General features: G+C 39.1%; 1 protein-coding gene across 1 annotated transcript; it reads left to right on the top strand.

The window, feature by feature from the left end:
• The first annotated feature begins 53 nt into the window (after positions 1–53).
• On the top strand, positions 54–26641 carry LOC137265296 (insulin-degrading enzyme-like). The gene is made up of 29 exons (XM_067800655.1): positions 54–169; positions 284–477; positions 1125–1201; positions 1598–1624; positions 2798–2901; positions 3529–3698; positions 3955–4077; positions 4722–4834; positions 6996–7085; positions 8070–8142; positions 8621–8713; positions 9076–9167; positions 9795–9875; positions 10753–10856; positions 11875–11977; positions 12528–12620; positions 13172–13198; positions 14050–14132; positions 14457–14601; positions 15261–15371; positions 16467–16587; positions 16838–16929; positions 17140–17251; positions 18446–18613; positions 19091–19215; positions 19489–19636; positions 24792–24853; positions 25931–26056; positions 26459–26641. The coding sequence occupies exons 2-29, from the start codon at positions 306–308 to the stop codon at positions 26573–26575; spliced, it is 2952 nt and encodes a 983-aa protein (XP_067656756.1). The 5' UTR covers positions 54–169; positions 284–305; the 3' UTR covers positions 26576–26641.
• The last annotated feature ends 290 nt before the right edge of the window (positions 26642–26931 follow it).

The raw sequence follows: 26931 nt of genomic DNA, 5'->3' as shown, positions 1-26931 counted from the left end.
GCGGCTTTCTTACGAAATGACGATTTAGAGTTATGCCCCTTTGAAAATGTCAGCGCCCATGGGTTATGAAACGGCAACGAACTGACAGCTGACATTCCGTGTGAATGCATTCTAAAAGTGACTGGAGTGGTGACCGAAACTCTTGTTAATGTGCCTGAGTTAACTTACGGTAACTGTTATTTTCCCCTGGAATGCACAATTAATATGAGCACGACATACCTGAAAAGAAGAACAAAAACAATGTCTAGCTAGACTTAATAAGAAATCCTTTCATCAATTTCAGTATTGTGCAGCGTAGAGGAACAATGACAGGCTACCGGGAGTTTGTGAAGAGGGTTTATGAGAATTCTGACATCACCAGGTCACCAGCAGATGATCGCAATTATCGATGTTTGGAACTTACGAATGGGATGACTGTATTCTTAGTCAGTGACCCAAACACTGACCGATCAGCTGCTGCCCTTGATGTCCATGTTGGCAAGTATAAACAGTGACAACATACGGATCCGTGTATGCTGTAACACCTGATATCCTTCTGAGCTGACAGGATACACTGAAATATATAAATAGAATTACCCCCGAACCGGCCTCGGATATTTGACCTAAACCGGCCCCGACAAGTACATACAAGGACATATAAATTTAAGTTCCTCTAACATAAATGACGAAAAAACACTGACCATGCGTCTTTACATGTACTATCGATTTATGAAAAGATATTATGAAAATAATATTAGAGTCAATGAGAAGCGAGTGAACATGCAAGTGCTACTGATCACGGAGATCCTGTGGTAGAGGACATTTTGTGTAATCGTTTTTAAAATCTAACTGATAAATCCGCAAAACGATACTATGTAAGACTGAAATAAAACTGAAATATATTTCAGTTAATAACCCAAATGCCAATATTGTGTTTAGCTGACTCTCTTCCAAGATTTTCTATCCATATTTGTTGTCTGTATATACATTACAAAGACGTTATTTTATTTTCCCATGTATTTTCTTTCAGAACATCATGTAAATATATAGAAATCTGATAGCATTAAGTTCAAAATCTGGGCAGCATTTGAAATGTAAGGTTTTGCCTGTGACTAATCACTGCTAATGTTGTTGGTTGTTACTAGGCAATATGAGTGACCCTGAAGAGCTGCCCGGTTTGGCTCACTTCTGTGAACACATGTTGTTTCTGGGCACTGAAAAGGTGACTCACACTTTACAGATTTGCATGCTGCTACATTCCTATTGACATAAAGGATAAATATTTCACAAAACAACTTCAGATGTAACAGGAGATTGAATTTGATGTTTAATCGATGATGATGATGATGATGATGATGATGATGATGATGATACCAAATATTTGCACAAAGAACAAAAACACATGTGGGCAATTATGATAAGATTACATTTGATCTTCCTTCTTGATGAAAATGACTTTAGTACAAAATGGCTGGTCTACGGTGATAATTGTTGAGTTGTTTGTTTCTATACTTACTGAATAACTCTTTCCTTCCAAGAGAAAATATTGTAATTTCAATAACATGCATTAACAGTATTTTGTCTTTCATAGTCAAAGTATGTTTTTGTTGTTTTCCAGTTCCCAAATGAAAATGAGTATGGGAAAGTAAGTATTGCAACATTTGATATGAGCAGTGACTGTTGCCATGTCATGTCATTCATTGGTGTATTACACAGATTTGAAAAGCCCCAATGCTACAAAACAACCTCCTAAGTATAAATCCCGTAGTAGCTGTCTAAAATGGCACTCATAGGGACTGAAGAAATGGTCCAGTTTAGACAATGTGCCAGATTGTAGAGCTGATGATAAGTGTACAAGCTGCAGACGGGACTGAGATTTTACTCTGTTCTTGACAACTTGCCAGATTGGACAGATGCCAGTTTTGACAGCTTCCACTGTAAGGGAACACTAAATTTAGACATGAGATAACTGAAAAAACAATGGATGTTCTTAAGCATGTGAAACTCTGTAACACAGAGATATATATTATCATTCAAAATCATTCAAACAGTATTTCATTTGCATATGGCTTTAATTAAATTTTGAGTAGCACTATTTATAAATGACTTGTTTGAGTGGCATATTTTAGAAGTTCAAAGTTAAATAGTATAAGTGTATATGGATGACTTCTTTAATACTGGAACACGACGTTTCGACGTTTTGTTTCTTGTATCGTTTTCAAGTGTAAATGATACAGGGAGAGAACAGGCAATAGAATCAAGGAACATCAGACTTCAACGATCAAATCGGACCAGATAACAGCCATTTCAGATCATATAGCGACCCATCCCTATCACCAAATCAACTGGACTGACTACACCATCCTCTAAAAGAACCAATCAGACTTTACCAAAACAAAATAACTGAAGCCATCAACATCAAACGATACCAACCAACCCCTGATTAACAGAGACCAAGGTTACCCCATCCCCATGGCTTACGATTAGCTCATCAAACCACTGTAGCCTCCTGTACAACATCCACTCTGTGTACCTCACTGGCTTACTTAGTTATCATCACATTGTTTACTTGTATTCATGCTAGGCTCTGTGTACCACTAGCTTCTATGTTTATCCTTTTATCCATTGTTACCCCCTTTGTCGTTATCATCACTTGTTAATTAGTTTTCCGTTGTATATATATCGCATGTTCCCTCCCAGTATAATTTACACTTAAAACAATACAAGAACTTGTATCGAAACGTCATGTTCTAGTATTAAAGAAGTCATCCATATACACTTATTCTATACTATTTATAAATGTGTGCTTTTGCTTAAGTTCCTAAATGAACATGGGGGAGGGAGCAATGCCAGTACCTCTACAGAACACACCACTTATTACTTCAGTGTTGGACCAGAACATCTATCTGGAGCACTGGACAGGTGACATGCTACATTGCCTTACTTGGAGTGAGTGAGTGAGTTGGTGGTGGTTGAGTGGTTGAGTGAGTGTTTGAGTGAGTGAGTGGTTGAGTGAGTGAGTGAGTGAGTGAGTATGGTTTTATGCTGCTATAGCAATATCCTATCAAAATTTTGAAAGGGAACACAAGCAGATGACTTCATACATTGTATTTGTGAAATTCGGTTTGACAAGAGAATGCTTGAGGCTGCCTGACTGTCCTTTTAACTTATGTATGTTTCAGTCATACTTATACTTAGGCCTTAATAGCTGATAATGATAGAGCATCCCATTTGCTTGGCTTTATTGAAATTTGACAACAGACGGAAAGTAACACATCCTGACATTAATAACAAATAATCATTTAAGATTTATGAGATATGAAGAATGGAAAGTGAAGGGTTTTTTTCTTGTTTTTAGCAATATTATGGTAATATTCTAGAATGGGAGACAAAAAGCTTACCACATTGTACCCAAGTGTGTTCCATAGAATGTATACTTTAAATTGATTGTCAAATATTATTTAGGTCCTTTTGGGATTCCAGGTTGGAATAGGTCTCTGGAGTGTGGCATAAACAATGAACAAACAGCACACAATTTAATTCATTCAGATTTGCTCAGTTCTTCCTGTGTCCACTTTTCACGGAGTCGGCGACAGAGAGGGAAGTGAATGCTGTGAATTCCGAGAATGACAAGAACGTTAAGAATGATGCTCGGAGACTGTACCAGTTAGGCAGGATGCTGTCTGACTCACAACACCCCTATGGAAGGTTTGGCACAGGTCGGGAGATGGGCGTTTTGATGAGCATCATTATGATTCTTTTTCTTTGAAAGGTATTTCATGATCATGCATTTTGACAGCAAGCAAGGTGTCACGCAATCAAAGTGAGCCTTAAAATTTTCATCCTGATTTGTTAAGAAAGCACGAATTATCTTTCTGGAAGGAAATAATGCACCTTTATTCAAATTTGCTTTTGCTTGCTTCTGATCAGACATTTTTTAGATTTTGGGCAAGAAAATATTTGTTTTCTGCTCAGGGAATAAAGACACCCTGGATGTGATCCCGAAGCAGAATGGTGTGGATGTCCGGGCAGAGCTGCTCAAGTTCCACAGCAGGTTCTACTCCTCCAACATAATGCAGCTGTGTGTGGTGGGACAAGGTGACTGCTTCTGTTTTAGCAGGGTGGAGGGAGTAGGTAGATTGCCATATACACTGGTGCTGATACCTTAGTGTAGAAGTTTTAATATTATGGAAGACTGGGTTGACGTACCTATGTAACCAATACAACTGTCTGATGAGATTAGTATAGTTCAGGAGGGGTTTGTTGTGAGGTAGGGTTGTGTTATGGATTCGGGTTGTCTGGTCGTGAGGTAGGGTTGTGTTGTGGATTAGTGTTGTCTGGTTGTTGGATAGGCTGATGTGGTTGTGGGGTAGAGTTGGATTGTGGAGTAGGGATGGATGGTTGTAGGGTCGCTGGTTGTGTGTGAAACAGCCACTGTTCTGCTTGCTGGTGGCTAGCAATGCATGGCTAGGGTGGTTGTCTGGTTGGGAAGGGTGGTTCTCTGGTTGGAAAGGGTGGTTGCGGAGTAGGGTAGGGTGGTTGTAGGGTAGGGTTATGTTGGAAGTATGGTTGTCTGGTTGTGATGTAGGGTTGTGGTGTGGGATAGGGTTGTTTGGTTGTGAAGTAGGGTTGGATTGTTGTGAGGAAGGGATTGTTTGCTTTTGAAATACATATTAGATTGTTTATTTGAAGAAATTTATTGTGTTGTCATAGTCATTGAGCATTCTGTGTTGTTCTGGCAGAGTCCTTGGATGAACTGAGTGAGATGACTGTCACACTGTTTTCTGGTGTCGAGAACAAGAACGTCCAAATCCCAGAGTGGCTGGAACACCCGTATCAGGCAGATCAACTTCAGGTATAATGTCTCCTGCGTCTGTATGTAGATAGTTTTAGGCTGTACTGTAGTGAGAAGAACAAGAACGTCCAAATCCCTGAGTGGCTGGAACATCCGTATCAGGCAGACCAACTTCAGGTATAATGTCTCCTGCGTCTGTATGTAGATAGTTTTAGGCTGTACTGTAGTGAGAAGAACAAGAACGTCCAAATCCCAGAGTGGCTGGAACACCCGTATCAGGCAGACCAACTTCAGGTATAATGTCTCCTGCGTGTGTATGTAGATAGTTTTAGGCTGTACTGTAGTGAGAAGAACAAGAACGTCCAAATCCCTGAGTGGCTGGAACATCCGTATCAGGCAGACCAACTTCAGGTATAATGTCTCCTGCGTGTGTATGTAGATAGTTTTAGGCTGTACTGTAGTGAGAAGAACAAGAACGTCCAAATCCCAGAGTGGCTGGAACACCCGTATCAGGCAGACCAACTTCAGGTATAATGTCTCCTGCGTCTGTATGTAGATAGTTTTAGGCTGTACTGTAGTGAGAAGAACAAGAACGTCCAAATCCCTGAGTGGCTGGAACATCCGTATCAGGCAGACCAACTTCAGGTATAATGTCTCCTGCGTCTGTATGTAGATAGTTTTAGGCTGTACTGTAGTGAGAAGAACAAGAACATCCAAATCCCAGAGTGGCTGGAACATCCGTATCAGGCAGACCAACTTCAGGTATAATGTCTCCTGCGTGTGTATGTAGATAGTTTTAGGCTGTACTGTAGTGAGAAGAACAAGAACGTCCAAATCCCAGAGTGGCTGGAACACCCGTATCAGGCAAACCAACTTCAGGTATAATGTCTCCTGCGTGTGTATGTAGATAGTTTTAGGCTGTACTGTAGTGAGAAGAACAAGAACGTCCAAATCCCAGAGTGGCTGGAACACCCGTATCAGGCAAACCAACTTCAGGTATAATGTCTCCTGCGTGTGTATGTAGATAGTTTTAGGCTGTACTGTAGTGAGAAGAACAAGAACGTCCAAATCCCAGAGTGGCTGGAACACCCGTATCAGGCAGACCAACTTCAGGTATAATGTCTCCTGCGTGTGTATGTAGATAGTTTTAGGCTGTACTGTAGTGAGAAGAACAAGAACGTCCAAATCCCAGAGTGGCTGGAACACCCGTATCAGGCAAACCAACTTCAGGTATAATGTCTCCTGCGTGTGTATGTAGATAGTTTTAGGCTGTACTGTAGTGAGAAGAACAAGAACGTCCAAATCCCAGAGTGGCTGGAACACCCGTATCAGGCAGACCAACTTCAGGTATAATGTCTCCTGCGTCTGTATGTAGATAGTTTTAGGCTGTACTGTAGTGAGAAGAAGAAGAACATCCAAATCCCATAATTACTGGGACACATGTATCCAGTGTTCGAAATAATAGCCAGTCTGGAGGCCCAGCACCAGTTGTTTTTGCGTTGGGCCAGCAGTTTCAAATATCTGCTGGCCCTTGTAGCCTTCAGTAGATTATCATACTTTTTGAACAACTGGATTCTTGACCTTGTTTTTTCGATTATCACTAATCGGGAATCATCCCTGATCCGTCATGTTACGATAACTTTGTTTCTCTTCGTGGTATTTCAGTACTTTGTGCACAGGGATGTCAACATCAGTCTTTAGCAACTAAAAATGTCTTTTAGGGTTCGCTGATTGATTTTGTAGAAATAGTCTGAAACTGTGACCAGTGTAGTCTATTTTCTTTTTATTAGTTTGAGGCCTGCAGATTTCATTCAGGGCCTGTAGATTTTAAAGTCTGTAGGCAGCAGGCCCTGTGATCACACAGAGCAATTTTGTGTCAGAAAACTAACAGGATGTCACATTAATGGCAAATTCCTGGTTCTAAGCTTGTAAGCTTTTGCTACCTATTTGCGACCAGTTCCACATATCGATGCTCATGATGTCATGATGTAAGCAAGCAAACAAGGCTGTCATAGTTGATGCATGTCATAAAAAAGGCTGTCCATTACTGACTGATCTTGATGTGATATGTACAGTCATCTATAGTTTCTTCTATATTTTTCTTAAACTTTTCTTGCATTTGTGGTTTGGCAAACAGACACAGGAAAAAGACAGCTTTGTGTGGTACAGTAAACTTCTACACTGAGATATTAGTGTTAATGTCATCCTCTGCTGTCCACAGAAGAAGATCTGTGTGGTGCCTGTGAAGGATGTCCGCTCACTGACCGTCACATGGCCGATACCAGATGTCTCCAAGTACTACCACTCAAAGGTAAATCCAAAGCTTTTCGTCTTTGAGGTTCAATATGAACTGTTATTATGTACCCATATGAATCTGGGATAGTAATACAGGGTGCAATAAGGATGATGTAGTCAAATTCCGTGTTGTACCCCAGATACCGTATTGTCTCCAAAGCTCATTAAAACAGACTAAAACAAGAAAAGAGGGTATATCAGTTCTTTCAAAGGCATTTAGAAGTTGGAGGAATCAAACTAAAAGTGCTTTATGGTTCAACTTCTTTATTATACAAGGTCACAACATTTCGAGACAGATTCTAGTCTCTTCTTCAGGTGAATAGCAAATATATAATGTCATACTAGTGCATTTGGATGTTTTGTTTTGAACTTGACGATGTCATGGGAGAATGACTTGTTTCTCTGCTCCCATGACAGCTGCCTCTGAAACTATTGTTTCATGCAAGTGTGCTTAATACTTTTCAGTTACACTGGTGTTTTTCTGACCAGTATATAACAGTTTTGTTCAGTTACCTTTTGCACATCTTTGAATCTTAATAGTGAGGGCTCAGTTATCAACCACTCACTTGTTAGGTGCTAATGGGTGTGGTATGGTGGCCATATGGCTAAAGTGTCTGCTCATCACTCTTAAAACCCTAGTTCGATTCTTCACATGGGTACTATGTGTGAAACCCATTTTTGGTGTCTCTCACCATGATATTTACCTTAATATTGCTAGAAGGGTTGCAAAACCTCACTCACCCACCCAACCTGCCACTCGCTCGCTTGCTTGCTCACTCACTCACTCACTCACTCACTCACTCACTCACTCACTCACTCACTCACTCACTCACTCACTCACTCACTCACTCACTCACTCACTCACTCACTCACTCACTCACTCACTCACTCACTCACTCACTCATTCTTTCAATCATTCTCTTTCAAGTTTGACTCAATACCTGTTTTGCTGAGTACTAAACAACACTGCTATAAAACTCTTGTAATGAATTTGTTCCAGCCAGCCAGCTACCTGAGTCACCTGCTAGGACATGAGGGGCCAGGCAGTCTCCTGTCACAGCTCAAGTTGAAAGGTAAGGATGATCCTTAAAAATAATTTAGTGGCCATGGTTTTAACTTGGACAATCTGTCTGGGGTTTCCACTGACTATCATGTTTGTGCCATATCATGACAGTCATGTGACACAGCACAAATTGAAAATCATGTGACCATCCATGACAGTCATGTTACTAAACGCAACAATCTCATACTGAATGAATGCTTGCCATAATAGGTGGCTATTCTTGTCGTAGGAGGCAACTGATCAGGCCTGCTGACTTCGTTGACACATGTCATCAGTTCTTAATTGTGCAGATCAGTGCTTATGTTATTGATAACTGGATTATCTGGTCCAGACTTAATTATTTACAGACCGCTGCCATATAGCTGGAATATAGTGGAGACATAGTGAGCTTGTTTTTGCTCATCACAGAGTTGCAACTATTGAAATATGCTATTCACTGTAAATTACATAAGTTACTGAAGCTGCCATTGGTTTGACATTGTTTCTAGGTTGGAGTAATTCTTTGACAGCTGGCAGGAAGAATGGCGCCAGAGGATTTGCATTCTTCTATGTCAAAGTTGATCTCACAGAAGATGGCCTAGGTATGCTTACTATGTATATCCTGTGTGTGCATTTTGGAAGGAAATGTTCACTGAACTAAAAGAGGAAGGAAAGGAGGAAGGAAGTGAGAGATGAGTTAAGGTGATGGAGAAAGGAATGAAGAACTGAGGGATGAAGGTTGAAGAGATGGAAGGAAGGAGAGAAGCGAGGATGGATAGGATGTGTTGAGTAAAGGATTAATGAAGGATGTAGGAATTGATGGAGGAGTAAAGGATGGAATGAAGAATGATTAAAGACAATAAGGGGATTGAGGGATGAAGCTAGTGATAAATGATGGGGTTGGGTTGAGACTAAGGGATTGACTGAAGGTGATTCTGAGAGATGTATCCTGTTTTCTCCACAGAGCACACAGAGGACTTAGTGACCCTGGTGTATCAGTACATCCACCTACTGCAGAAAGAGGGAGTACACCAGTGGATACACGATGAGTGCAAGGTCAGTTGGGTATATTGGTAGTACCAACAATAGGCCCAGAGATCTGGGAACAAGTTGAAGGAACACACGTAGCTGCATGAACATTGTGAACTTGCTGATAGTGTTGGATCATAATCCAGCTTTCATCTTATACCCAGTTCAAGTTGATATGCTTTGTGTAAACCCTTGTGCAATCAGAATTTTTGTAGCTCACTGGGTTGTGTGTTGGCTTGTTACAGAAAAGGTCTTGGTTTGATTCCAAACATGGAAACAATTTTCTATATTTGAAGGCTGTCTAGCATGTTAACTGCTTGGACGGAAAGATGGTGAGCTCTAGAAACATTTAAGTGTCCCTTTATTGTTTTCCAGGTTTCTTTACAAAGATTTAATGTCCCTTTGGATGAAAGTAAATATACAGACATTGCCATGAAGTGGTGTTTCACCCAGACAGTATGAATGTTCATACGAGAAACAAACCATCTTTTATCCAAGAAGGATATTATGACAGTATCGGGGTCTCTACCAAGGGTTAGGAGTTGTGTATGTCAAAGGTACTCTGTCATTCAGTAACTGATAAATGCATAAATTAGTTTCTTACAAACTTTCTCTTCACATATATTTGTTTTTCCTGTGTTGACATGAATACAGAAACTGAAGACCCTAAGGTTCCAGTTCAAGGACAAGGAGACGCCAAACAGCTATGTGACATCTCTGGCTCGAGACAACCATGTGAGTTTAAGCTGTAACTCATAGACCATGAATAAAAATGTTGCTTCTTAGGGGTATATTTTCAAAATCACAAGTTGTTTTCCATCATTTTCTTGACTGACAGAAAGTTAATTACTTTTATTACACCACTTTCCTTCATCACTGTTGAGTGTATGCAAAAATTATGTGGTGTAGAACTTTTAAAATTCTCCTTGAAGTAAGAGAATAAGTCAAGACTTGTTTGTAAAATATAGCTGTGAAACGAAAAGATTGTTTGTTTCATGGGGTGAACAGTTATTTATAAATGTTTAATGTTCCTTAATGAGAGCAGTTTAATATGAATCTATGGATGGTGGAATGGTTGGAAGGATGGATGTGTGTTATTGTGTGGATGGATGGATGAGTGGATGGATGGATGGATGAGTGGATTGATAAATGACAGGTTGGATGGATGATGGTTGATGAGTGAATGGATGAGTGGATGGATGATGGTGATGAGGGGATGGATGGATGGATGATGGTTTATAAGTGGATGGATGGATAATGGTGATAAGTGGATGGATGGATGATGGTGATAAGTGGATGGATGGATGATGGTGATAAGTGGATGGATGGATGATGGTGACAAGGGGATGGATGGATGGATGATGGTGATAAGTGGATGGATGGATGACGGTGATGAGGGGATGGATGATGGTTGATGAATGGATGGATGGTTGATGTTTGATGAGTGGATGGCTGGATGATGGTTGGATGAGTGCATACATGGAGGGGTCTGTGTGTGTGGATATATGGATGGAGAAATATGGTGTATACAAATCTGTGAGTATGAATTTAATGAACGTTCTGACGGTATTACTGGTCGGATGTGATGAAGCTTGACTATCAACCTCCACAGATATATACAATCGAAGAGGCCTTGTCTGGACCTTACCTCCTGTCAGAGTTCCGGCCTGATCTCATTCAGATGCTCCTGAACAAACTGACTCCAGAGAACATGAGGTAGGGGTTCCACCAAAGTAGGGCATCCATCACTGGGAGGGACTTCCCTCACACAGCCAGCTGACACATCATCTTATAGACGGAATACTCCTTCACACCAGCTGTGTCATAGTATTAACATATTACCGAAGATAAACCAATTAATAAGCTGACCCCCAAACTTGAAACTTAAATGGTATCAAAATGGTATGTTTTGTACATAACTTGACCCACAATGGGTCCAACTCAAGACCATGAGACAAGTGGCAGTTACCTTCTTGGATGTTAAATGTAAGTATGTTTGATGAGAATAGTATTAAATAAAGGTGTTACTGACCCCTAACATGGGAACCTGTGTTTGTTTTCTTTAAGATATCCTAATATCTTGGTAATTTTACGCATAATGTTAAAAAAGAATGTTTATATTTAGTGAGTGAAATTCCTTCCACAATTTACCGCAATCACTATCATATTGCATTTACTCACCTCTCAAAATGAAGTGTACTTGAAAGAAAATTTTGTTTTGCTGAAAGTCATGTTTATTGTTTGACATCTTTATTGTTTGTTCACATGAAGTGATACAATGTCTATTTCTTACTCCCTGAAAAACGTTTGAGCAAGTGTAACCCATAGATAAGCCGTCCCTGTTCCACTGACTGCTTTTTAAGGTCATCAAAGTTGTAAAGATATATGATATCTATGTGAGTCTTTCTCATTATTAGTAAAGTCAAACGCTTCTGCTAATCTGCTGTCCATCTTGAAATGTCTCTTGAAAGTTTGGTTTAGTTCTTCATACAGGTACAGTGTATGAAACACACTTCTGTTGTCTTTTGCCATGATAATCCTCTAATATTACTAAAATAATGTAATACCATGCTCACTCGGTCTGTCACTTTTGCAGAAAGACTTCTGGTCAAATGGAAACCAAAATGGTCCTCCATAAAGGTTCTTTTCTGTAGGGAATTTCCCAGTATGTGGACTGTGACTGTACAGTGTCCTACAGTGTTTAACCTATTTTACTCTCTTGATATGACTTCAGTGTGATGGTAGTGGCCAAGAAGTATGAGGGGGTCATGAATCTGTCTGAGAAGTGGTATGGAACTCAGTACAAGGTGGAGCCCTACTCTCAAACCCAGCTGAAGGTAAACATTGGAAACTGTCTATGGTATTTATTTGTGCTGAAAATTGTTAATAATTCCAGATTTCTTTTTATTATGAGTCTATTTTTAGTTTTACTAGCCTGCAAAAATTTTGTGATTCAGTGTTGCAATCTACGTAATATTAAATATGTAACCCACAATGCTTGTCACAAGGCCATCCAGTATTTTATTAGTCTTAGACTTGAGTACTTCAATTTCACACTCTGATTTGGTTAGCACTGTATGCTTTTGTGTAGATTTCACTAATGTTGTAAGTCTTCATGATTTGGCCACTTGAAGATCAGGGTTAGAATTGATTTTCAGCAACATATGCCTGTCATAAAAGGCGACAAGCATCATCAGATGGTCATGTTCGCTTCCTTGGTTGACACATGGCAACATATCCTATTTGTCTAGATATATGTGCATGCTGTTGATGACTGGATTGTTTGGTGCAGACTGAATCAATCAGTCAATCAATCAATTCTTATCCTCAGAAGAGCTACATTATTTCAGCAATAATATATAGTTGCTGACAAATGTTTTATTTCAGCACTGGAATGATCCTGGTCTCCATGACAACCTGCATTTACCAGACGTTAATGAGTTTATTCCAGAAAATCTTGATTTGGTTCCAAGGCAGGAGGTATGTTTGACTTAATTTTCTGACTTGAAGAAACTATATTTATGATTCACTTAATACATATTGAACATCTTTAATATTGACTATAAATGTTGTATGATTACAATAACTGTGAGCAGCAGAGTTTTGAATTTTGAAAAATAGGGTATAAAGAAATTTCAGGTCACTGAAAACTCAGGGTTTCTGTATAAACAAAGAGGAAATACACTCGGAGTGACATGGACAGTGTCTGAATAAAGACGTGGGTGGGATGGGGGGTGGGGAAGGATTCCAGGTCTGATTAGGTTCTATGGAAAGCTGGACTGTCAAATGGACTGTGGTCAGGCTGGAGATTTGCCCAATAGTGAGTCCCATACCACATTTGCATTGTTTGTTGCTCTATCAATCACTGGGTTGTCAAGTCCAGGCTTACATCGCACTGTCATTTAGCTGGAATATTGCTGTGTGTGGCATATAATAACACCCACAATTAATGCCGTCTTTACCATTACCTCTGAGCTTTGTTAGTCTAGTAATGATTAGTATGATTGTTATGATTATTGTTCTTGCTGCAGGTGACTCAGTTTCCTGTTATTATAAAGGTGAGTGGCATGCATTTTCCTTGTAAGGCCATATCTGTTTCTTGTTTTACGGATCTTTGTCCTCTAAAAACCTAAAGGCAGGTAGGGGACAATAATAAAAATATCATTTCCAATCAAAGTTACATTCCTTCTAAATACTCAAAGTATTTTACTTTTGACAATTTATGAAGTTAATATTGGTAAAAAAAACCCCAACCCTAAATGTATTTTCTTATGAGTCTAGATATTTGGCTAATACAAAACATTGAGATTTTATTTTTTGAGCAGGGAAAATTAATTTTTAATATTTTTCTTATTCTGCTTATTCTGCTTAATCCAGCAGGCGGATCTGTAAAACAAGAAATAAAATTGGATTGGCCTAAACTGGAATTTGAATATGTGATTGAAAATGAAAAGCTTAATTTTGAAGTGACAGTTAAGATGAATAATTTGTGCAGTTGTGTGATTCCTCTGCATTACATATTTACTGCATGAAAACGTTGTTGAAAGACCCATTTATAATCAGATATGATGATGAAAGGCTTTGAGTTTTGTGCTCCAGATTAGTTCGAGAAGTTTTTGAAATCTGTTCTTGAATAAAAATTTATACTTTTAAATTGTTTAAATTGTTTTAACAAAAATATATCCAGAAGCGCAGTGAACAAACAATAAATTGGCAATAGTACTTGAAAAACATGAAGCTTCTTTTGTAGCAACTGTAGAAAATATTCTGATTCTAATAAAATGATTAATGTCATTGTGCATTGATGTTGAAGACCCGAAAAGGGGTAAACACATGTTCAAGTTAAATGTTTTCTATAAAGTCTGTGTTCAGCCTGGTAATTTCAAGGGATATATTTTGCCACTTTCAGAATGACAGCCTGACAAGACTGTGGTTTAAACAAGATGACAAGTTCCTGCTTCCAAAGTCCTACATTTCTCTGCAGTTTTATAGGTAGGTCAAGGTTGGAATTGGTCTTCTGGAACACACGATTGTTGTATGAGGGGAGAAACAGGAATGTGACTTGGTTCATTCATGTCATGATATTTTCATTGTTTAGATCAGTGCCAATTAGTTATTCCTCTAGTATTATATTACAGAATTTCTGTTCAAAACAGCATTAGACAGAAATCACTACACTCTCTAATGGAAGTAATTAATTATGTGCAAGACATTTCCATGTTTGTGACACATTATACTTTAAGCCAGGAAACTTTTTGGTGACTGTCAGTGAAGACCTCTATGACATTGCCTTCAGCTGTCATGTTTTTGTCCCAGTCCAGTGGCCTACTCAGATCCTGGATGTGTGTGTATGCTGTCTCTTTTCGTGTCCCTAATGAATGATGCCCTGACTGAGTACACCTACTCCGCCGAGCTGGCTGGACTCTCTTACTCCTTCAGTAGCTCCAGGAATGGCTTTCATGTAAGTACTGTCACCATGGTAACTGTAGTTTATATCTGTGTATGAAATAAACCAAAAACCCTAGCACACATCAGGACTGATAACTTCAAAATGTTATCAGCCCAAAATAGATTGAAGCAAGTTATGGTGAACTTACTCTGATGCATGGTATATTTGAAACCAGATCATCAGGCTGGCTAGCTGGAATTTAGACCATCTGTCAGAATTCTAGCCCGTCAAGGGCGGTCGGACGTTCCATATTTCATACACTGTTTATATACCTTCTCAGGCTTCCAATGCTTCAGATTAAAATTACATCATATTTGAATGTGTACTACAGCAATTTTCACATCTGATAAGTCAAATATCAACCGATGTTACTTTATCAATGAGACAATATCAGTGTGATGTCTTCTGTTGTTTATTATAACATTGTGACACCTTATTTAGGGGATGTCCTCAGGAAAGGGCTTCTGTGACAGTTGACTTTTTCCAGGATTTTCCTCAAATGGTACTAAGTAATATAAAGACTTAGACCCTGCATCTCTGTTCGTCATGAGTACCTGCTGTATATATACCTGTATCGACTTCAGTCAGGGGAGATAATCTTTCATCATATCGGTTTGGTTATGACTACGCTAACTGGAGTATAAACCAGGGCCTCCCTCTCTCTCCTCCAGATATCCATCAGTGGCTACAGTGACAAGCAGGACATCCTCCTGCAGAAGATCGTAGAGAAGATGACCAACTTTAAAATCGACCCTGTCAGGTTCAACATCCAGAAGGAAAAAGTAGGTCAAAAGTCTGACTTGTCCTTGATGCAGATACTTGTAGTACTTCCCTGTAGAATAAGGTCGGTAGTATAGCCTAGTTGTTAATGCTTTTGCTCATTATGCTGAAGATGTGGGTTCGATTCCCCACGTGGTTACAATGTGTGATGCTCATTTCTGGTGTCCCCTGCTGTGATATTGCTGGAATATTGCTGGAGGTAGCATAAAATTCAACTCACTCACGCCCTTTAGAAGTGACTTCTGATATGCACTGATTGATGGAAGAGAAATTACGGGTATACATTGAAAACTTGAAAAGGAACAGACACTCTGAGTCTTCTGTGTATGTTTATGATATTCCTGTAATATCCTGTAATGTTGAGTGGGAAATCTTGACAATTTCTTACCATTTATTTTACTGGCATCATTACTAATTCACAGATTTGTATATTCCATTTTTCTGCAAAAAATATATATATACATCATCACTACACACTGGCCCAGTGTATTGTTGAGTCCTGGATACAGTGTGTATACATACCCAGAAGTTTTGTTACAGTATGTAGCTCACTGTAGCAAGACCATCTTGCAAATTATTAGTGAGTGAGTGAGTTTAGCTTTATGCTGCACCCAGCAAAATTCCAGCTGTATGGCGGCAATCTGTAAATAATCAAGTCTGACCAGAAAATCCAGTGATCAACAGCATGAGCATCAATCTATTCAACTGGGAACTGATGACGTGTGCCAACCCAGTCAGTGAGCTGGACTACCCGATCTATCGGCCAACTTTTGCGACAAGAATGGGTGACTGAAGCTCAGTTCTATTCCAGTTCTTAATGGGTGTGCAAATTTGTAAGAATTAGTGACTGAATATGGTTTAACACCACTTTTTGCAATATTTGAGTCATATCATGGTAGGGACAACTGAAATGACTTGGTCCTTGTGACTTAATGAGAGAAGGCTTTAATCACTAGGCTAATCCGCAACCCCAAATCTGTCAGCTACCTTTCTGGTAAGACTGGTAGGAAGATATTTATAGGTTCCCTCGCTAACACAATAGACCACTGTCAGCTGAATTTACATACCCAAACCCTACAGAACTAAACTGTTTTCAGCTGGAGAGGTCATACCGAAATTTCATGGCAGACCAGCCCAACCAGCATGCCACCTACACAGTGTCACAGCTAACGGCAAGTGTGTTCTGGACAAAGGAGGAGTCGCTCCTGTTCTTACAAGGTGAGTGAATGAATAGTGAGTGTTGATGACAGTTGTGATGCTGGTGTCATGTGAGGTGTGTTTGTTTGTTGTAAATAATTGAGTCTGAACCAGAAAATCCAGTGATTACAGCATGAGCTTTGATATATGCAACTGGGATACGATGACGTATGTCAGCCAAGCCAGTGAGTCTGACCTCCCAATAGCCTTAGTCAACTCTTACGACAAGCATTGGTTGCTAAAGTTCATTTCCAACATGGATCTCTTTCAGACGTGTCCACAGTGACGTTGGAGGCCTACATCCGTCAGTTGTTATCCCGCCTCTACATAGAAGGTCTAGTCTATGGAAATGTCACTAAACAGGTGGGTAAATAGTTCAGGAAAACCAAAATGAATTGATTGATAAGAAAGTGTTTGTTTTTTCACAAAGCTGGATTAGTGCATCTGGCCAGAACTTAAGTTGGCATTTAGCTTTTCTTAATGAGACACATAAGTCATCACATATTAATGTTCCAACTTCCAAAAGTGAAGTCACTTCTGACATAGAATATGGTTAAAGACTTGTACATACAGGGCGCCCTGGAGACAGTGGCAGTGGTGGAGAGACTGCTGAAGGAGAAGGCAAGCACACAGCCGCTGCTTCCGAGTCAACATGTATACTTCAGGGAGATGCAGCTACCTTCAGGTCAGTGTGTGTGGAGCAGACGCTTTAACTCTGTGATTCTGGAGCTGTAACTATGTGACTCAGTAACTCTTCAACTCTGGGAGTCTGACTCTTTAGAACTACAACTTATTTATCTCGACCTGAGCTACACTACATATGCATGACCGGGGAGGTCAAATGGCACAAACGGCATATAACATTACCTTTATTAAATAGGGGTGCAGAGAATGTTAAACAGCAGCCTTATCTCAGCTATTCGAACATGTATACAATCAACTGACAAGGGTGCATACCATCACAATGATAGACCCAACCATTTGTCACGCAATGCATTAGTATTCACTTGATCAGATAAAGCTGAACAAGCTTTAATACTCTTTGTCTGTGACTGCAACTCTTTGTATTTCTGTGATTCTTTGGTTGTCTGAGTCTTTGATTGGAGCTTTGTGATTAGGACTATGTAACACTTTGATTCTAAATGTCACTCTGTAATTCATGACTCTTTGGCTCTATGACTGCAACTTATCTTTAATTTGACCTCTTGACACTTGACCTGTGACCCTTTGTGACTTTGACTCATTGTTTGAAAGTTGGTGACTATATGGCTCTTTGACCCACTGACCCGTTTACTCCTTTGCCCTGTCGGTTACGATGTGACTCTTTGTATTTTGGTGGCTGTGACCCTTGGCCACTTTTGCTCTGTGAATTTTTAACTTGGACACTAGACTTGATTCACAACAGAGAAATGTTGCATGAAGCCATGGACAACACCATCCCAGTCATTCCTGTAGTTTCAATCAAGGGCTGCAACGATTCACCCAGACCTTGATTTGATTGGATTTTCGATATTGGACCCTCGATCAGTTTCAATCGGATTCAATATACGAGTAAAAGCATAAGATTTCATTATACTCTCAGAGTTGGCTATTTTAGCATGAAATCCATTGTCAACTTAGTGATGACTAATAACAATAATTCTCATTGGATAATTAGCCTGACGTCAACCAGTCACGTTTCACCTTATTTCAGTATTAGAAACTGCTCAAGTTAGAGTCACGATTACATTCTGGATACGTGGAAATAATTTAAATAGGTGTTCAAATGTCAAAATGAAATAGTGGTAATGGTTATAGAAAATCGAAACTAAGGTGTCAGATTTGATATTCGATGAATCAAACCAAATCATTGCAGCTCTATATGTCTCGTTTACTTCAGATTCCTATCACCTGTACCAGATGACCAACTCTGTCCACAAGAGCTGCTGTGTGTGTGTATACTACCAGGTCGGGATGCAGGGCACACGGTCTAACATCCTGCTGGAACTACTGAAACAAGTCATCGGGGAACCAGCATTTGACACGCTCCGTACCAAGGAACAGTTAGGTAGAGCTTATGCACAATGACTGATCACAGCAGACTATGCACATAACTGTCTCTTAACATCTTTATTCTCCTCTGATGACCTACAAAGTGACCTTTATTTGATATGTAATTTGGTAAAGCTGTTCGTGAATCAGTTACTGAGCATATTTTATCATTGTGACAGAATGTCTCAACAGCATGTCATATTCCTTCATAACAGCAGGGGGTAGCATAGTAGTTAAAGTGGTTGCTTGTCTCACTGAAGGTCTGAGTTCAATTCCCAAAATGGATACAATGTGTGAAGCCCATTTCTAGTGTCTCCTGCCATGATATTGGTGGAATATTGCTTAACACTGCATTGAACCCAACTCACTGACAACAGAGTTAAGACACTTTAATATCCCCTTGGTGTATAAAGAAACAACATTCCAATCTGTTTTCACGTCAGATTTCAGTTATTTCATGAGTACTGTTGATCATTCACTCACTCACTTGCAGGGTACATAGTATGGACCCGGGTCCGGCGTTGCTATGGAGCTCAGGGACTAAGGGTCCTGGTGCAGTCTGACAAGTCTACCCAGTTCGTTGAAAGTAGGATTGAAGCCTTCCTACATTCCATGGATGTAAGATGTGCTCTGAAGATCCTTTGGTCATTTCATCAATATAAGATATTCTCTGGAGATCCTTTATTCATCTCATCAATATACGACATGCTTTGAAGATCCTTTATTCATTCCATGGATATGCTATAAAGATCCTTTGTTCATCTCATCAATATAAGATATGGTTTGAAGATTCTTCAATCATGAAAGGGTGTAAGATCTGTTGCAATGACCCTTTTTTCATCTCTTCAATATACGATATGCTTTGAATTGCACGCACACAGATTGTTTCAGAATTACATTCAAGACATGAGTGAGGAGGACTTCAAGAATCATGTAACAGCTCTTTCAACTCGGAGGTTGGAGAAACCGAAAACAATGAGATCCCAAAACTCTGACTACGTCATTGAAATTGAAGATCAAGTATACAGCTTTGACAGAGGTAAGACATGAATTGTGACCTTATCTTACAAATGTCAAACTGCTATGTGTGAAGACAATTGTCAAACTACTATGTGAAGACAAATGTGAAAAATACTATATGTGAAGACAAATGTCAAAATACCATGTATGAAGACAGATGTTAAATACTGTATGAACGGCAAATGTCAAGATACTCTGTGTGAAGACAAATGTCAAAATACTAACTGTGAAGACAAATGTTTAAGTACCATGTGTGAAGACAGATGTTCAATACTATATGAAAGGCAAATGTCAAGATACTATGTGTGAAGACAAATGTCAAAATACTATGTGTGAAGACAAATGTCAAAATACTATGTGTGAAGACAAATGTCAAAATACTATGTGTGAAGACAAATGTCAAAATACTATGTGTGAAGACAAATGTCAAAATACTATGTGTGAAGACAAATGTCAAAATACTGTGTGTGAAGACAAATGTCAAAATACTATGTGTGAAGACAAATGTCAAAATACTATGTGTGAAGACAAATGTCAAAATACTATGTGTGAAGACAAATGTCAAAATACTATGTGTGAAGACAAATGTCAAAATGCTATGTGTGAAGACAAATGTCAAAGTACCATATGTGAAGGAGACATGTTCAAATCTCCACACATATTACAAGTCTTTCTTCCCTGATAATTCTTGATGATGTCATGTAACTTGTGATTAAACTGTATGAAATTATAAACTGAAACACTGAATTATGGATTCATGGAGTCAGCCTGTCTGTGAAATGTCATTAATGTTTCACAAAGAACTATTATAAAAGTTGGGTCCTGCTTTTTATTTAAAAAATCAACATTACGTTACTTGATTTGTTGTTGTTTAACACCACACAGCAATGTACCAGCTATATGGCAGTGGTCAGTAAACAATTGAGTTTAGATCAGACAATCCAGTGAGCAATGCAATGAGCATACGATGATGTGTGTCAATCCAGTCAGCAAGTCTGACCACTTGATCCTGTTAGTTGCTATTACTAAAAGTGAATGTCAATAAACCTGGTACAAGTCTACACCATATGTGATGATGGTGTAGCATTCTTAAAGACATCTTAACAAATACCAGTATGCTATAATTGCAAATCATTTGGGCAAAAAATATGTCAAAATGCTCTCATTATGTAAATGTCTGACGAGTCACTTAAAGCAGACTGGTCATCTTTAGAAAAAAATCAATACTTGATCAGTTAATAGACACACGACTGTTTTGATTAAATTAGGTGAGTGAATGGAAATTGATGCTTGATGCAGAAAATCTGCTGACACACCGCTGTAAATCATATATGTTCCTCTGTTCCATAATTAGATTGTTGCATTAGGATTTGTTAGATCTTTAAGAGATTTAAAAGTCTCTTATGACAACCATGGGTTGCCTAAGACCACTTCTAACCCAAATGCTCCCTGTTCCAACATCTAACAATAGAGAAATCTTCAAAAGATCACACATTGGAAATGTCTCTAAGAGAGAGTTATGCCCCATTAAGTGTAAATGGCCACAGATGGTAGCAATATAATGTATCCAGCATCAGATCATTTACATTGCATGTATACTAATGTTTGTTCCAACATATGTATTTGTTGATGTAATTATCTATTTTGATTATATACATCATATTACATTTATTGAAGAAAGCATGCCGTAAATATTACTGATTTCCTCATAGTCTAAATAAGTATTAGGGCTGTCTGTTTAGGAGGAAACAACTATTGCAATAGCGATAGTCCCAACAACTATTGCAGTACTATTGCAGTACTATTGTAGTACTATTGCAGTGGGTTTCTCTCTCCTTAAATTGTCACATTTCAAATCATTTCCCAAATGAATGTTTAGTTTACATGAAACAGTAACACCCTGAAGTAGTTACAGTCTCGCTGACATGGTTGACACATGTCATCAGATCCCAACTGCATAGGTCAGTGCTCATGCTGATGATCACTGGATTGTCTGGTCTCCATTAGTTACAGACCAATGCCATACAGCTGGAATATTGCTGAGTGTGGCGTAAAACTAAACTCACTCATTACCTGACAGCACAAGAATGGAAATGACAGCCGAGTTAGTGCAGTGGTTGATGTTCGGGTGTACCTATCCTGTAAATGTAATCCAATGCTATGTGAAGAGACCTACTGAGTGAGTGAGGGAGGGAGGGAAGGAGGGAGGGGTGCAGGAGCTTTTATGTCGTTTTTAGTAATATTCCCACTACACCACTGTGGGGACACCAGAAATGGACTTCACACATTGTACCCATGTCAGAGAAACTGAATAAGGCAATGGTTACCATGTTACCATGGTTATCAAGTTGGATTCCCCACAGAATGTGACACGCTGTAAATGGCATGTGCAACAAGTAATGGCGTTTGTGAGTAAGAAAATGGTGGATGAAGTTTATGTTGCAGGCAGTTTATGAGAAACTATGAAAATAAAAAAAACAATATTTTTTTCAAGAACATACACATGATCAAATATGTTTTCACTTGTTTTCTTTTCCTCTTGAAAGGCCTCTTTTCTTATTATAAAAATAATTAAATGTTTCTGGGGCACATTTTTTTCAAAAGTGACGAGGGCAGTAAGACTTTGATTTTTTCGTTTTTGATAGAAAAAAAGTGACAAGGGAGGAACACGTTTTTATTTTTTTTCTCTCAGAAATACAGTTTGGAAAGTTTAGCATGTGTTGTTAATGAGTTGTAGATTCAGTCACAGTCGTTCTTACAGACACTCACTCTTAAAGTAGACCAATGGATGATCGGGACGCAAAAGTCAAATATTTTGTAAAATGGCAGTAAAAAATTGTTACACACAAAAATATAAGTGAAGCGCTGATGCCTGAGAAACATTTCACTTTTTTTATTTAACCTAATACATTCTGAAGATGAATCTGTTGCTAAGCAGCCAAAATGAGTCAGCTATTGTGTTTGACATGATTGTATGTGTTAATTACCTGAAGTGATGTGGCATATATCACACAGTGAAGCACATGTGATACAGGTGGTCTCACTTGAGGAAGGCTGGGTTTGTTCGAAATTGCCTCATGGTCAGATTGTATGTTAGCACTTTGAGCTTGCCCATCCTTGATTTGGAATTCAGTGCATTACAAAGTTCTTATTATCATTATGTCCTCTAGTACTGTTGTGATGGTCCTGGGGTAGATTGGCCTTCAGCAACCCATGTTTGCCATGAAAGGCAAGTAATGCAATCGGGTGGTCAGACTTGCTGACTTGGTTGACACATGTCATCAGTTCCCAGTTGCTCAGACCGATGCTCATGTTGTTGATCACTGGATTGTCTGGTCCAGACTCTATTATTTACAGACCGCTGCCACATAGTTGGAATATTGCTGAGTGCGACATAAAACTAAAGTCACTCACTCACTGTTGTGTGAACGTATAAGGTAACATAATTCTCTAAGGAAACTGTGCATAAGGCTCAGGTCACAAATCAGCTGAAGTTAAGCACTGCTGGGTGTATAGAGTCCTTGTATGTGTTTGTCAACTTGACTCCTGAGAGTTCAGGCCTGCCCCACAATGAAGCGTATGTCATACATGTGGTCTCACCTTATGGGCAAGTGATTTTGTCCAAAATTGCCTTTGTTTACCTAGCAGAAAATAGGTACCCTGTGGAATAAAGTCATGTCACTGTAACTTCAAGCTTGGGTTATCTGGGTTAATAGTAATACACAGATTGTTTGGGTGCTTGTGCATGGAACATTGTGCACAAATGGACTATTATACTCTTAAAAAAAAGTAGGGGAACTGTACTTTCAATGTGCGATTGTCGAAATGGGGAGATATATGGGATTGAATTAATGTTGATACAATAGTAATGGATGTTTTGAGAATGCATCACCACATGAATTTCATTCAAAGCAAAGCTGTTCATTCAGTTATCCCCCTTGATGGGTGTCTGGAGTATGACATGAAAATTTCAGGTTTACAATTTTCAGTCAGTAGTGTGTGATTTGACCTTGAAAACCCTGACCATGCACAGATGCAAGAAAATTATCGGGAAAAATGGTCTACAGTGATTTATCGACCTGCCTGAAAAACGTCAACATTCTTAATGACACCCCATGCACGTGTAGGAGGCTCCCACGTTGTGCATGTGCTTCCCATGCATTGTGTGCATGTGTTGCTAACATGAAATGATGCTGCATACACAAGATGAATATCATTGTAACGTTCCTTACTGGGTTTTCTTTCTACCAGACTTCAATTAAGGATCCCCTACTTTTTTTGAAGAGTATATTATTATTATTATTTTTTTATTAGGGCTATGCAATATAACCACTTTAACAACATTTGCCGGTTCAGACATGAAGGCGATATGTATATACATGTAGGCTGATCAAAAACTTGTATATTGACATGCACTCAGAAAACGTTGGTGTGGTGTGATGATGATGATGATGATGATGATATATTTGTTTATAAATATTAACTTTTTAATCACAAGTGATATCTGATATATTCTGACCAGGTCAAGTTGCTGACTAGAATCTAAGGACTTTTCTTGTGATTTTGTTGTGGTTTTGCTAAATAAAGCATAAGCTATTATAAGTAGTTATATGTTAAAAACAGCTTCTTGCAACATATTGCAGTACATATCGCAACGCATACTGCACACTCAAGCTTAATTACTATTTTGTTTTGTCCATAGTGATTCTAGGTCAGGGTGATTGCAAGTACCATCTGTCTCTTTCAACAGGTTGATTCTGTTGGGTGGTCTGACTCGCTGACTTGGTTGACACATTTCATCGTATCCCAATTGCGTAGACTGTGTTCATGCTGTTAATCACTGGATTGTTTCGTCCAGACTCGATTATTTACATACTGTCATATAGCTAGATACCATATAGCTGGAATGTTGCTGAGTATGGTGTTGAAAAACAAAACCAACCTATCAACCAGCCACACTTGTTATGAGAGATGACTCTTATCAGTGTGCCCTGATGATGTGTATTGTTGTTCATGCTCTTGACCACAGGTTTGTGTGGTGCAAGTTTGATAATTTGCAGGCTACTGAGACAAAGGTGTTTTTGTCTTGACTTTACTGATCCTTTAACCTAGTTCTGATGAAATCAAACATCTGTCACCTTGTTTCAGTCATGATTCATTTTGTTTTGTTTCAGATAATATTGAGGTGAATTATCTGAAAACCTTAACGAGGAGTGACCTTTATACATTCTTCAAGGTGAGTTGGTCATTTGGCCCAGGAGCCAAAAAAATCATTCACATCACATGACGAAGACCCTGGTTCAAATGTGTTAAACCCATTTCTGGGGTCTCAGTGGTATTGCTGGAATGCTGCTACAGTAAAAGTGATGTAAAAGCAAATTAAAAGTAAACTCACTCACTCACTCACTCACTCACTCACTCACTCACTCACTCACTCACTCACTCACTCACTCACTCACTCACTCACTCACTCACTCACTCACTCACTCACTCACTCACTCACTCACTCACTCACTCACTCACTCACTCACTCACTCACTCACTCACTCACTCACTCACTCACTCACTCACTCACTCACTCACTCACTCACTCACTCACTCACTCACTCACTCACTCACTCACTCACTCACTCACTCACTCACTCACTCACTCACTCACTCACTCACTCACTCACTCACTCACTCACTCACTCACTCACTCACTGCAGCATGAGAATGGTTGCAGCCTGATGGGCTGATGTTCTTGGTAATAATGTCATGTTTACCAACTGTCCATCAGGGCCTGCTGCTACATGCAGGCTTCAAAATCTACAGGACCTGAATGAGATCTGCAGGCCCATTTCATTAAAGTCAAACCAATAAAAACAAAACAGACTACACAGTTTCATGCTGTTTCTACAAAATCAAGTAAAGCCTATGGCACGCAGAGGAGTTAATATTTGTTAGACTGGTGTTGACATTCCCATGCCATAGCATTGACATACCAGGAAGTGAAACTAAGTTATCGTAACATGATGGATCGTGGATGATTCTTGAGCGTTAATGAAGGAGAAATGGGGAAAAATTCCGGTTGGAAAATAATCGACAGATAATTTACTGAAGGCCACAAGAGTCTGCACATATTTGAAACTGCTCGCCTGATACAGTAACAACAGGTGCTGGGTTGGCGTGTATTTAGAACGCTGCATTTTGTATGTGCTTAGACCATGCGTGGAATTCAGTGCTAAATAAATGGCTAATTATTGTTATTATTTTTATTATGATCATCCTGCACAGTTCTGCCCTCACCCTGAGTTGTGCACTGGTGTTACAGGAACATATAGCCCATGGTGCCCCACTCAGGAGGAAGTTGTCTGTACACGTGATATCCACAGCAGAACAGGACTCTACAGACAGTGTCCAGGATATGGAGCTAGAGGGCAGCACTCCGAGCCCACAGGTAAACACAAGTGATGCATTATTACAATCTATGTCCTGTATCGCATCACCTTGCGTTATGCTCATCTATGTTGCGTCCCTAGATTCCTGTGTTTTCATTTTGTCGAATATTCTTGGTCACTATGTGAAGATGCTGCAAAATATAACAGAAGGATGGGTACAGGTGGACCTGATGCTGTTTTCTTAATGTATGTTATACTAATTGTTAAAAATGTAAAAAAACAAAGTTTTGAAAGTTTTAACTTTTGCAAACATTCAGTACATAATAAAATGTTTATTATCTTAGTAAAAACAACATTGACAGACGAAATGTTTGAAATTGTTCTAACGTATAGTTGTTAGTTAATGAATGGTATGCAACGGCATTCATTTCTTGACTTTGCCAATTCTTCTCTTGTTCTAGCCTATTGCTGTTGAGAATGTATCCAACTTCAAGCGAACACTGGCTGTCTATCCCCGGCTCAAACCAGCCCTGGACGTAACCATCCCAACCGACATCAACCTCTCTATTTCTTCCTAACATGGGATACAACTCAAAATATTTCAGGGCAAGATGAGATTGTGATTGGTTTTGGTTTGCTAGGTAATTTATTGGACATATTTACCTGCTGCTATTGGGAAGAAAGTACTGCTATGGCCATGTTGCCTGAGTCTTTGCTGCACGCAAAGATAAAAATACTAAGTATACTAAATATACTTAGAAATACTGCCAGTTCTGTTTTTTCTAGAACAAGAAAAATGATATCCTAATGTTTTTATTGAGCAAAAATATGTTTTTAGATTGTATTTTATCCCATGAATTCATGAATTGCCAGAAGTTAAATGCTTTTAGAATTTAAAAGGAATGTAACTTTGACTTGTTTTTAAAATCCTTTT

Source organism: Haliotis asinina, chromosome 15, assembly GCF_037392515.1.
Source record: "Haliotis asinina isolate JCU_RB_2024 chromosome 15, JCU_Hal_asi_v2, whole genome shotgun sequence".
In the NCBI taxonomy this organism is placed as follows: domain Eukaryota; kingdom Metazoa; phylum Mollusca; class Gastropoda; order Lepetellida; family Haliotidae; genus Haliotis; species Haliotis asinina.
This window is presented reverse-complemented; position numbering and strand designations above follow the sequence as displayed.

What these genes read in the sequence shown, in the direction of transcription:
- LOC137265296 (XM_067800655.1), top strand. Translation starts at nt 306, where the DNA reads ATGACAGGCTACCGGGAGTTTGTGAAGAGGGTTTATGAGAATTCTGAC. An exon ending in ATCAGGCAGATCAACTTCAG is followed by an intron (nt 4,835 to 6,995) that starts GTATAATGTCTC and finishes TGCTGTCCACAG; the next exon opens with AAGAAGATCTGTGTGGTGCC. An exon ending in ACTCTCAAACCCAGCTGAAG is followed by an intron (nt 11,978 to 12,527) that starts GTAAACATTGGA and finishes GTTTTATTTCAG; the next exon opens with CACTGGAATGATCCTGGTCT.